The 13896-nt window shown below is 26.7% G+C and overlaps 1 protein-coding gene across 1 annotated transcript in view; it reads right to left on the bottom strand.

Annotated features, from left to right (window-relative positions):
* The window catches only part of LOC127279454 (pseudouridylate synthase RPUSD2-like), a 223618-nt gene that overhangs the window by 73863 nt on the left and 135859 nt on the right, over window positions 1-13896 (bottom strand). Inside the window, exon 3 of the mRNA XM_051301807.1 lies at window positions 7708-7812. Coding sequence (XP_051157764.1) covers window positions 7708-7812 — 105 coding nt within the window. The remainder of the gene's footprint in view (window positions 1-7707; window positions 7813-13896) is intronic.

The following is a 13896-nucleotide window of genomic DNA, read 5'->3' as shown; positions in this document are numbered from 1 at the left end:
CTCCACTATATATATATGCAAGTGAGATTTCGAATAATGAAGCCCCAAGTTTCAGTAAATATAATTAATTTGATTCAACTTGTCAGATTACAGGTGCACGTGTACTTATACTAGAGTACAGTGATCATTAGTGAAGTCAGAGTTAATTATATATATGAAACTAAATTTCGAGGAAATTTTTAGGTACTTTTATATATATGGTATACATTTTCTATATATATTTTACTCGTTTGATAAGAACTTGAAAAATGTTGTCAGTATTAAAGTAGGAAAACGAAGTGTAATAAAACTCAGCATGGCATGGCTAATTTATGACAGCCACAACGAATAGCAAAGCTCAGAAACTTTCTGCGAAGTACCCCACACTGTAGGAAGTTTCCACCTGGTAGTAATTGCCATCATTGGCTAACTTGATATAGGGTTATTAGATTATTAATCTCCCTTTCCGTTTTCTTTGTGAGATTAGAAACTTTTTAATAATTAGAATCGTGAAATGACAAATTTTAAAGATCTTTTACTCGCATCGCTTTGATTATAAAATCAAAGACGAAAAAAGTTTTATATTATAAACCTTGTGAGTAAGAAAAAATTTCTGACTATATTCAAAATAAATAAAATTTAGTTAAAGATATAAAAATAAATATTTGAAGTCTTATTAATTTTTAATTCTACAGCAGTGTCACTGACATTATAAGATATTTTCTCGGGAAATAAAAAAAAATAAATTATTCAAACAAAAAGAGGTAAAATATAATGAAAGACATTTTTTTAAAACAATTTGTATCATGGATAGTTTGACATCAAAAACATAATCACGTTGAAATTACTTGAAGTTCGTTGAATTTAATTAAATTCATTTGAAATTATAAAGCCAGATGTCTGTTATTAATTTGCAAATAATTTTTTAACCAATTTAACATTACAAGACTTTTCAAAGAGGATGCAACTGTTAATTATGAGAATAATGAGCGTAAAAGTAAATCTGTGAACTATGTATAATGTATATATAAGCCTCCGTTATTATTAATTTAAAAAAAAACTTTATAAAAACAAGTATATTATATGAAGAGTTAAAATTCGTTTATACATTTGTGCGGCATCAAAGGAAAATATAATATCTATATTACTCACAGACATTTTTAATATTATTATTATTATAATAAGTAATTTTCATAAAGTTTTTAGATTTTATTAAATGCCCACTACTCACTGAAAAAACATTATTCTTTGAACAAGAAAAAATTCGTTTATTACAAAAATTTTTAATTAAAATTTTGTAAATTCACAGTAAATTGTGTAAGGTATTATTTTAATATCAAAAAAATGGATTAAAGTAACAACGCAATTATATAAGAAAGAAATTTCTGAAAACAAAAACTATTTATTTTCTCTTTATATAAAAAAAGAAAATGAGAGAATAAAAAGAAATTTGGTAAATTTAAACGAAAACTAGGATGCTGGGAATATGCGTTTTGAAGTACATCAGGATGGAATATACCAACACCCCCCTCCCCAAAGACTATGTTCGTCGCCGAAACTTCTGTTAACCCCCTTCGCCCCCCCCCTCACTCTTCAACCCCAAACAACCTCCGAGAGTAGAAACGAGCGTGGCTCTTCATCTGTTGCTACAAGTTTCAAGAGGAAGATAGTTTCCACCACATTTAGAAATTCGACATTTTCAAGAATGCGGGTAGAATTCTCTCTCCTGTTATATATATAAGCGAAGTGGGTCAGATAAAAGAGCAAAAAAAGGGGACAATTCCTTTTTGTTTCACTTCTAATTTAACATAGGAAAATCACGCAGAGAATGGCACTCATACTCTATCTAAATAAAGGTTTCTTTTTATTACGTTAACCTTTTGCAACTGAAAAAACCTCTCTTTTGCATAATTCCAATTCTTTCTAGGTGAAGTGGCAAACGAAAATAACATTTTAAATGTATAAAAATGCGGATATAATAAAAATTACAAGTAAAATTTGAATGTATAATATTGTTCCACTCTAAATTATACTGATATTATTATTATTATTAAAACAGGATCGCCATTTTAGTCAAGGAAAAAAATTTCGATGGATATTTTACGAAAAAAATTAATTATTTTTTTCCACATTGAAGAAAAATGTAAATGAAAAAATATTTTACAAAATTAACAAAATATTGTTTCAGATACAATTTTCATCCGGATGAAAATTCGATGAAATGAATTTTAAATAAATTTAGAAATAATAAATAAAAATTTAATAAAATAAAAAGATACTTGATAAAAATTTAAATTTAAATTATGACAAATGTAATATTTAGTACATAATTCGATTACATGAAAATTTATTGAAATGAAAATTAAATTAAATTTCACTTAACATTAGGGTCAATCCATTATATTTTTTGACTGAAGTCGTCGCTGACTAATTTTAAAAAATTATAATACTTTGCAGGAATGATTTTGAAGTTATCAAGATCACGAAATGAAAAGAATTTTATTAAAATTTTAATTATTTATTGCAAAATATGAATTTAAAGTTTATGAGGTGCTGAAAACTGTCAATTTTTTAGCCATTAGAAAATATGCAGAAATACGTAGAATTTACCATAAAAATAAAATTTTTTTTTGTAATTTACTAAGAATGAATAAATTTATCATTATCAATTGATATAATTATTTAAATATGTGAAATAATATATAAAATATGATTTTCAAGTTCGCCTGTCAAATAACCTAAATTTGCAAATTTCATCTATTAAATGTGAGAAAGAGAAGTCATTAAATTGAAAAAAACCTTACCAAATATATAAAGTACCTGTGACTAACTTTTAGTTTTTCTTAGCACTTTTTTCCTTTTTTCTTCATAAATGTGAAATAAAAAGCAATAAAAATTGGCACTTTGCTTATTTTCACAGAAAATTAAAAGGCATTAAAATAAGCTGCAACGCTTATTATTTTAATCCAATTTTGCTTATTTTAATCCATTTTGGTATTAAAATAAGCAAAATTGGATTAAAATAATAAGCGTTGCAGCTTATTTTAATGCCTTTTAATTTTCTGTGTTCGCTATTTTCAAATGTAAATAACTTTCTTGGAGAAAACTGAAAAATTACAAAACTTGGGCAATATCTAATTGATCACTAAATACACACACTGGAAAAAAATTCGCTTTGGTACCGAAGATACTTTTTGAGATAATTAAGTTTAAACTTTTCACAATTTTTATCAGGTTAATACATGTAGTTTTTTAAGGACGAATTTAGGTTTTATTGGTTAAATATTTTGAACTAACTTCAATTTTATAAAAATCACATGCATTAACCTCATAAAAATTGTGAAAAATTTAAACATAATCACAGAAAATTAAAAGGCATTAAAATAAGCTGCAACGCTTCTTATTTTAATCCAATTTTGCTTATTTTAATACCAAAATGGATTAAAATAAGAAAAATTGGATTAAAATAAGAAGCGTTGCAGCTTATTTTAATGCCTTTTAATTTTCTGTGATTATCTCAAAAAGTATCTTCGGGACCAAAGCGAATTTTTTTCCAGTGTGTGTAGTTAGTGATCAATTAGATATTGCCCAAGTTTTGTAATTTTTCAGTTTTCTCCAAGAAAGTTATTTACATTTGAAAATAGTGAAAATAAGCAAAGTGCCAATTTTTATTGCTTTTTATTTCACATTTATGAAGGAAAAAGGAAAAAAGTGCTAAGAAAAACTAAAAGTTAGTCACAGGTACTTTATATTTGGTAAGGTTTTTTTCAATTTAATGACTTCTCTTTCTCACATTTAATAGATGAAATTTGCAAATTTAGGTTATTTGACAGGCGAACTTGAAAATCATATTTTATATATTATTTCACATATTTAAATAATTACATCAATTGATAATGATAAATTTATTCATTCTTAGTAAATTACAAAAAAAAATTTTTATTTTTATGATAAATTCTACGTATTTTTGCATATTTTCTAATGGCTAAAAAATTGACAGTTTTCAGCACCTCATAAACTTTAAATTCATATTTTGCAATAAATAATTAAAATTTTAATAAAATTCTTTTCATTTCGTGATCTTGATAACTTCAAAATCATTCCTGCAAAGTATTATAATTTTTTAAAATTAGTCAGCGACGACTTCATTCGAAATATAATGGATTGACCCATCACAGTAAAAACAAAGTCTTAAACCGTTTACACCTTAAATTAAGTCCACATATTTTGCATAAGTCTGTCCTTTTTTAATTGGTCTGACTCCGTTTACACCTTAAATTCAGCCTCAAAAATAGGCTGAAATCAAGATTTCTTTTTTAGTGTGATTAATAATTCAGTTATAATCAAATTGCTTAAATATATATATATAATAAATTTATAGAAAAAGCTAATATAATTATATGAAATTAGTTGACTGAATAAACTTGAAGAATCAAAATGACATAATAATGTTATTCTGTAATCAGAGTGATGTTTTTCATAAAAATATTATTTTCTGTTATATATTAAGAAAATATTTGGACAAACGAAACTTTTTTTTGCTTTATGATCAATTGAAATATTTTCTCGAGTTTATTTTCTTGCGATTATTATGGGGTATAGAGGCGCGCAAGTGAAAGAGATAGTGTGTGAGAGTGATGTTGACATGTAGGAAATTGAAACAAAGTGCAATGCCGGAAGCAACGTCGGTGGCGCGTCAGAAGGACGTCGTAACGCCCATCAAATATCGATGAGACCAAAATAAATGCCTCACTTTTCTCTATATGTGTATCTCACTTTTCTCACAGCTCTGCGCTATGCTTTTAAATACTTTCGACTCGATTTCTTCTTTTTTTTTCACCGACATTTACGTCTCGAGAAAAGCATTATCGTGTGCACGGAAACGCTGACGGTTTTAATGATGATCATTAATCGAAAATAGGAGCAGTATACGTCAGCAAGTGAACAGCATGTCGAGTGCTACTCAGATTATAAACGATTATTAAATTTTTCAATGAAATTCTACGAATTCTAAAAATAAATTCGACATTTGCTTTATATATTTTAAATTTCAATCACTAAAATGACATTTAAAGGAAATAAATGAAAATTAATTTAACTACGGGGTTTTTGATCGATGAAAAATTAAAATATGACTAAAAGAGACTTTAAGGAAAAGTCTTTTTTAACAAAGCTTTTGAATGTGTAAAATTAAAACTTAGTCTTTTCTTTTTTTTGAAGAACCAAATGAAAAATGTACTTTTCAAACAAGTGCCTTAATTGAATTCTTTGTGAATATTGTGTCTAAGCTGCGCATTTAGGTAATTAAAAAAATTTAATGTAACGATATCCCTTTGGGGGAAAAAGGAAGAATTAATTTTTTTTTTTTCTCTAAAAATAATGGTGGGACGAGTAACGTGTTCGGGAATTCAATCGATTGCTCTAAAATTTTCAGGAGCTCTTTTGTGTCACGTTCATTCATTGTCCTTGAGCCAAAAAGAATATATAAAAAATGAAATTAACATATATCCGGAATGTCTTATTTTTAAGGAAAGTGAAGTGAAGTTGAATAAAGTTCACAACGTTTATGATCAACGAGATTTAGAATAAAAAATTATTTTTCTATTTTTGTTTTTTTATCGATATACTATTTTCTGACACTGGAGGTAATTTTCAATATGAAATTTTTTAAATTATAATAAATATGACAAACAATTATTATAATTTAAATAAACAGTTTAAAATTTCTTCACTATATATAATATTCAAAGTAAAATGTTTTATCTACAAGATATAAATCTTTTTCAATGTTTACCGATAACCTGCAAAGAACAAGTTTTCCGATTTTTAAATCTAAAAACAGGAAGTCACAGTCGTAGACATAGGGATACTGCTTAATAAAATGATAAAATGGAAAAGTTTTGCACGATAATACTGCTTGGAAAGCTATGTGTTTCAAATTAAGGCTTCTCTGATTCGTATATTATTAAAACTTTCACTGTATATTATTCATTGTATATATATATATTTCTCGAAACTTATACCAATATACGTGTTCAAAAGTATTAGAGAAAATATTCGGTTTACTTTGAATATTTGAATATTCATATTTAATAAATAATATGTAAAGAAGATTTAAGCTGAAGTTTGTAACGTTCAAAAACGAAGAATCAGTGATTTAAAACTGAATATTTAAATCCATCAAAAATATCATTGTTTGCAACTGTGATTCATTTATATTAGCATTAATTAGAACTATACCTATACTACTTTCGAACAACTATTATTTGAATTTTATTTATTTATTAGAATAACGCAATAATTTAAAATTACAATATTCTTGTCAACTGAAATTAATGCATGAGGCTGAAGTCCGCAACGTTTTCAAAAACGAAAAATTAAAATAGAATTATTTTTTTATCTTAATTTATCTCTAATTTTGATTTGCACAAACTTTCAAGAAATTAATACTTTTATAAAAACCAGTTACTCCCGAATAACTTTAATTTTAACCCAAATTAATAGATATTGTCTAATTATTTTTTTGTTTTCGTTTATAAAAACGTTGCGGACTTCAGCATCATAACTAATGCCAGGATCATCACTATTTGGAACTACCATTAATTAAAAATAAATATATTTATAATAAAAGTTTTCAATTAATTTAGATTAGTATTAGATATGATAATAAATAATTAAAGTTGTAAAATAATTAAAATTGCAATTAATTGAAAAAAACTGATATTACCATAATCTAAACTTTCTATATCAATATTGTTGTTATGTGTTCTATATAACTTTCAATATGGCAAACACCAATCACTAGAACAACTATCGTTTCGAGTCTTGTCATTAATCTAATTGTAAGCTTAATATAGTTAAAAACAAACATTAATTTTGTTCGTAAATGATAATCATCACTCATCCAAGTTATCAATTTTTGGAACTATTATTAATTAAATCTATCACTTATAAAGTGTCTGAAGTTCTGAACGTTCAAATGAACGAAAAATTTATTTACTACTCTTCTATAATTTCAAATTTTTTTTGATTATTTTATTATTTATTATTATTATTATATTATTTTATTATAAAAAATTGCTTTCGATTTTCAAAAATACATTAATAATTTATTAAATGTTTACTGTATTTTATTATTTTCCATTGCTGTAGAAATTTTTAAAAAATTTATAGACCAAAGAAATGATTTCTTTTATTTGAACGGTCAGAACTTTGGCACATCACTTGTAAAAGAAATTATACTATGTTGCATGCCCCAACTTTTTTTCTAATTGTACCTACATTCCTAATAAACATTTTCTCTAATAGTTAGTTTAGTGTAAACAACAAATTATCGTTTATTATAAATATATAATTGAAATACATTATCTAGAAAAAAGTCAGTCACTAATTCAACAGTCCCTTTTTTAATTGAGAGGATTTCTTTTTGATACCATTATTCTAGAAAAGTTGAACAAAAATGAGAGAAATATTCTCAAATGAACTCTCTAAATCTGAATTAGTAAAAAAGTTTACTAATTTGAATTAGTGACTCCCTTTTTCTTCTGAATTAGTAAAATTTTACTAATTATTAGTAACTTTTACTAACAATTAGTAAAATTTAACTAATTCAGAAGCAAAAAGTGAGTCACTAATTCAAATTAGTAAACATTTTTACTAATTCAGATTTAGAGAGAGTAATAAAAATCAAACAATAACAAAAAGAGAAAATGAATATTAGTTTTTTACCTTCTTTAGGTCTTTGCTGGCATCGGCTTCTTCAATCTTCCTCTTCTCTGATACCTTCGGTGTAAGCACGGCAATACTGGCTTCCCGCAAGGGTTTTAAATCCACCTGAAACACGGAAATCGATCGGATTGTTAGTCGACTATTAGAAAGGAGTCGATGACTGTAATATCCTATATCTTTAAGACACGATAGGTACGATTATTGGCGAGACTCAAGACTTGTGAATTTGACCTCCTGCACCTAGGTGCGAGTGGCAACCAAAAGGGTCACAAGGGTCGTCCTGACAACGCCCTTATACCTGCAATGCAGTGCCTATAATATCGCGTCTTTCATAGGTTTCATCATTCCCTAATTTATTCTGTATATATATGTGAATTAAACTGCGATAGTTATATATGCAGGACTTACAGAAAAAAAATACAACGTCGACCCTGAATCTAAGAAATTCTTGCTCGCATGTTTCCAGTGACAATATAGACTTTGCATGACATCTTATTTCTGGCTTGTAACACGGAAGGAATAAATTATATCAACCATAATATAGAGGAAGTTTTACGATATAAAAAACTTTATAAAAAGAAATTTTTCCTTTTTGGAAATGCAACTATTTTTGTTTTATTTTTCGTTTAGAATTATAATAAAATTTATCTGTAACAAACATTGTAAATTTTTTTTTATATATATATATAGATTATGAATTCTACAATATGTATTGTAAAGTTTACTAGCTGTATAATAAATGTTTTACTAACTATATTGTACATTTTAAAATACACTGAGAAAAAAGGTTTGAGCTGACAACCAAATATTTCATTCAATATATGTGCAACTAAAATTTTTTGGTTGACACAACTAAACTTTAGTTGACAACAACCAAAGTTTGTTTCAGACGACTAAATAAGAAAATGAAAAAGAATTTGGTAGTCTCAACTAAACTTTGGTTGATGTCAACTAAAGTTTAGTTGTGTCAACCAAAAAATTTTAGTTGCACATATATTAAATGAAATATTTGGTTGTCAGCTTAAACCTTTTTTCTCAGTGTACGTATAGTACTTGTAACAATATGTATTCTAAATTTCACAATCTGTATTGTAATAAATACAATACGTATTGTACTTGTTACAATATGTATTCTAAATTTGACAATCAGTATTGTTTTTACTCGCATAGTAAATTTTATAATTTGTATTTTGAATTCTAAAAAATATATATTTTAGATTTTACATTGGTAAGAATTCCTGAAGTGGCCCCCAAATATTTTTTGTGTAATAGAAAAAAGTGATACTCATATATTTTAGTAGTCCATGATGTCACTAAAAAACCCCTGAAACGATTTTTCAAAATTCGAATTTTTTCATAAGTTATAAACAATTAAACTTTTTTGCAACGTTTTGGAAAAAATTCTGTATCTTGAAATTGGCCGAACCGATTTTAATAAAAATTGGTTTGGAGAAAGATTAAGATACGTACTTTTGATAAATAAATAAATTATGAATAAAAAGTATAATTTGTTTAAACAAATTATATTGTTAATTTTTAACTTTATAAATTAACAATGTTCTCAGTCGATTTTTCCAATTTTTTTTATAGCATCATAAAAAGGGGCTTTTCACGATTCCATGACAAAAATAAAAAAGTGGGATTCTCAAAAACTTTAGAAGATACAGAATTTTTAGTCTTAACGCGCGCGAGTTTTCTGAGCAGCTCACGAATACGGCGCGGCATCTCCCGCGCGCCCCGCGCCAACCAAGACTCCATGAGAGTTCCCGATTATAATATTTTATTAACTCAATTAAACTAAACAGTTGTTTATATGTATTTTATTATTCATATCATTTTTGTTTATATTTAATAATTTTTATTATTTATAAAATTTCTGTTTATAATAAGTTTCTGATTATTTAATTTTAATGATAAATTTTCAACGATTTTTAATTGCTTTGTTTATGTATCAATGAATAAGAAAATATATTATTGCGAATCCGTGTTTTAATTTTTCTAGACCGCATTGTTTAACGTTTGCTGTCAAAATTTTAACAAATTTCACGTTTATGCGCACTGAATGAAAATTTGCGCGTTTTCACGTGAAAACAAAAGAATCGCGACAATCGTCTGGTCATTCACCTAACATGATAATTTCGTTTTTAGATCATAGTATTTTCTTTACGTATACATAAATGTAAGTCCGTGTTTGTTGTTTCGATTAGTATTTTTCACGTTGTATATTAAAAATTTTACTTTTTCGCGTATGTGCTATAAAAACAAATCTTAAAATATGCCAAAAGCAAATACTTGCTGCAACCCGTTGAAAAAAAACGAACATAAAGCAGTTTATAAAAATCTTGTGAAAGTGCCTAATTCGTGGAATTATAGATTTAAAAATTTAATAGGACAGTTCATTTGTTTTTCGTGCAAAGCAGCCATCAACAAATTAAAGAAAACGAAAACGTTTTATAAGCCAAAAATTATTAATTATTAAATAAATGATATGCATAATAAAATACATATAAACAACTGTTCAGTTTAATTGAGTTAATAAAATATTATAATCGGGAACTCTTATATGGAGTCTTGGTTGGCGCGGAGCGCGCGGGAGATGCCGTGCCGTATGCGTGAGCTACTCAGAAAACTCGCGCGCGTTAAGACTAAAAATTCTGTATCTTCTAAAGTTTTTGAGAATCCCACTTTTTTATTTTTGTCATGGAATCGTGAAAAGCCCCTTTTTATGATGCTATAAAAAAAATTGGAAAAATCGACTGAGAACATTGTTAATTTATAAAGTTAAAAATTAACAATATAATTTGTTTAAACAAATTATACTTTTTATTCATAATTTATTTATTTATCAAAAGTACGTATCTTAATCTTTCTCCAAACCAATTTTTATTAAAATCGGTTCGGCCAATTTCAAGATACAGAATTTTTTCCAAAACGTTACAAAAAAGTTTAATTGTTTATAACTTATGAAAAAATTCGAATTTTGAAAAATCGTTTCAGGGGTTTTTTAGTGACATCATGGACTACTAAAATATATGAGTATCACTTTTTTCTATTACACAAAAAATATTAGGGGGCCACTTCAGGAATTCTTACCCATATTAAGTATTGAATATTTTACAAGTTGTATAGTAAATGTTTTACTAACTATATTGTAAATTTTAGAATTCTTAGAGTACTTATTATACTATTTATTATATTTATTAAATTACGTATAGTACTTATTACATTACATTTTGTACTTATTATACTATAGATATTGTATTTATTACAATATGTATTCTGAATTTTACAATTCGCATTTGTAAATTTTAAAAATAGTATTGAAAAGTAACAGTTTTGTAAATGTTACAATACATAGGGTATTTAAATTTAACAATCGATGTTATTTAATAATTAAAAAACTAATATTTGATAAAAATCAGGAACATAATTCTATGAATGATTGAATTATAAAAGTATTTTTGGAGAGGACATATTAAAATATATACGTTTTAGGAACAAAAAGAAAAAATCTTTTTATATAACTTTTTGATTTAAATTTAAGGTAGTCAACTGTGAACGCGATTCAACAAATCTTGAGAACTTTATTGCCTTAGTACGAGTATGAATATTTTACTGCAGAGGAGCTTATACATAGGGAAATATTTTAAGAAAGAATATCATGCGGTTAAGTGTTGTAAAAAATGGAAATTTTTCCTATATATGTCAGATTGTACGCGGTCAGGTATTCATATATATATATATATAAACCCAATAGGATAAACCTTATTGTCATGCCACTTTTTTCCGCTTCGTTATGTATATATTTGTCAAATTGTCGCACATTGAACTTCAAAATGCGATCGATTTAATAGTGAGCACACATTTTCAAAAAAAGTGTTTTGATACACTGCCAAGATTTTTTTTTGTCACTCGGCCCATACTATGCGCGCAAGTGTGTTACGTTTTAGGGATGCTTCCGCATATCACCATAATGTCAAGCGAGATTTTGTCGTGGAAAATGAATAGCACTGAATCGCCGACCCGTAAGTTCCGGATATCCTGGAGCGCGGTATATATAGGTATCGTTTTCGAGGTACCGCAGTATGGAGTGCATGTAATTTCAGTAAAATAAATATATATTCACACACGCTAAACTGCATATATTGCAATTTAATAATATATTACATCTATATAATGAACAAATAAATTTTATAGTGTAACAAAAAACTCTGCAAAATTAAAGTGTCTTTTTAAAAATTACAAAAATGTACTTACTAATGATATAATTTTTATTTTTTTTTTGAAAAAAAAGATTTAAAAATATATTAAAAAATAAATAAATTTTAATTGTATTGTTTAATTAAATAAAACATGTAGGGGAGTTGGGGATTGGTTATGTAACGAATTTTGGAATATTAAGTAAATTAAGAAAACTATCAAGTTTTATAATCATAATTACTATTATCAATAAGTCAGTAGTTTCTTCGATAAATTATAATGAAACAATCCACACAGCACCTAAAATTGCAGCAATATTCGCAACATTGCTACAAAACGGGAAATTTGAAAGTAGTACAATGACAATTTGTAGGAAGCGTGCAGGAAGCACAATGTCTGAAACATTGTGCTTCCTGCACGCTTCTGCCATCTGACGGCGACTGGACTAGACATAATGAACCTCCTACAAATTGTCATTATACTACTTTCCAATTTCCCCGTTTTGCAATTGAGTTTTTGCATCAATTCGCAAAGTCTTTTGGATTTTGGAAATGTATATGACAAGGATCCTTGCTATGTTTGACGATTTTTTAAAAAGTGTCCATGTTTTGGGAAAAAAATACTTTAAATTCAATGTTTATTGTTTTCATCTTCAGTGCTGTTTTTCAAACCAATGTTTACATAAAACGAGGGGTTATAAGGATAAAATTGAGTCAATTAATTAAAATTAAAAAGTTTAAAATTTCGGCAAAAATGGCACGTTACAATCTACCCCTGTTAAAACCTGCCCCTAGCTCCCGTATGTATTAAATCGTCGCCAATAAAGTTGTAATAATTTTGTATTCATTTTGAGATGTTTAAATTTTTGTGATCAATTTTGTCACAAAACTTTGATATCTTCTCATCATTAAACACTTTCCATGAATTTTAAAATAAGCATTTCTCTCTCCAAGTATATATAATATCTTCATATAAAAACAATAGTTTTAAAAATTTGAAATGAAATAATTATTATATACAACTCACATTGTTCATTGTCATTGATAAGATTTGATATTTTTTATTTTGCAAAATTATGCGGGAAAACTGTACATATACAACTATAAAATTTTGAAGCAAAAGAGTGGCAACGGTGTACTTCCAACGTGAAACAATGAGCTCTGAAAATGTATAAGTAGACGTAGATATGAACAGTTGTGCGGCATATCGTTCGCAGTAAACGTGGTTGATTCTTTTTCTTCCCTTTTTTAACTATATATATGGTTTGTTGTCATTTCTTTACCACTGATGTAACTCTGCTGTGATTATTTTTTATGCTCAAGGATCTTAATTATACTTTTTGTAATAAACACAAAAACTTGAAAGTCCAATGACGAAGACAAATTATATTTTATATATAGGTATATGCCAAGAACAGCATTATCAGATTATTCATAAATTTGTCTAGAAAATATTTTATTCGAGAAATATTGAGCAACGTACTCGTAATAATATAAGAGATAAGGCTATTGTACCCTGCACGTGCCAAAGGTATTTCATATGTATATAATATTGTATCAAAAGATATTTTATAATTGTGTAACAAAAAGTTATTTCTGTACTGTATATATAAATTGCTCCAAAGAGGATTTTTATTTTTATTTAAATATTTAGATAAACTTTACAAATAGAAAAATATTCAGAAAAAATTCTATAGGCTTTTTTTTGAAAAATTTATGAGGACCTATATACTTGAAAATATAAAACGATTCAACTTTTTAAAACGAGAGATTCATAAAAATGTAAAACTGTTTAATGCACATGGTAATTTTATTACAGCGCCCTTGATACTCTCGAAAATCTTTAAATATATTATATATATGCTAAAATTACTTATTAAATCTGGAAATTTGTATTCATATACAACCCCTGGAATCTTTTTTAAAATATAAATCGCACATTTTGGGCGAAAAACATATTTTCTTTCGGAAAAAAAATATCCTTTCCGAT

Source organism: Leptopilina boulardi, unplaced genomic scaffold (genome assembly GCF_019393585.1).
Source record: "Leptopilina boulardi isolate dan_hultmark-lab unplaced genomic scaffold, ZJU_Lbou_2.1 LbouV2_216, whole genome shotgun sequence".
NCBI classification, from domain to species: Eukaryota; Metazoa; Arthropoda; class Insecta; order Hymenoptera; family Figitidae; genus Leptopilina; species Leptopilina boulardi.
Note: the sequence above shows the minus strand (reverse complement) of the source record. Positions and strands in the feature narration are given on the sequence as shown.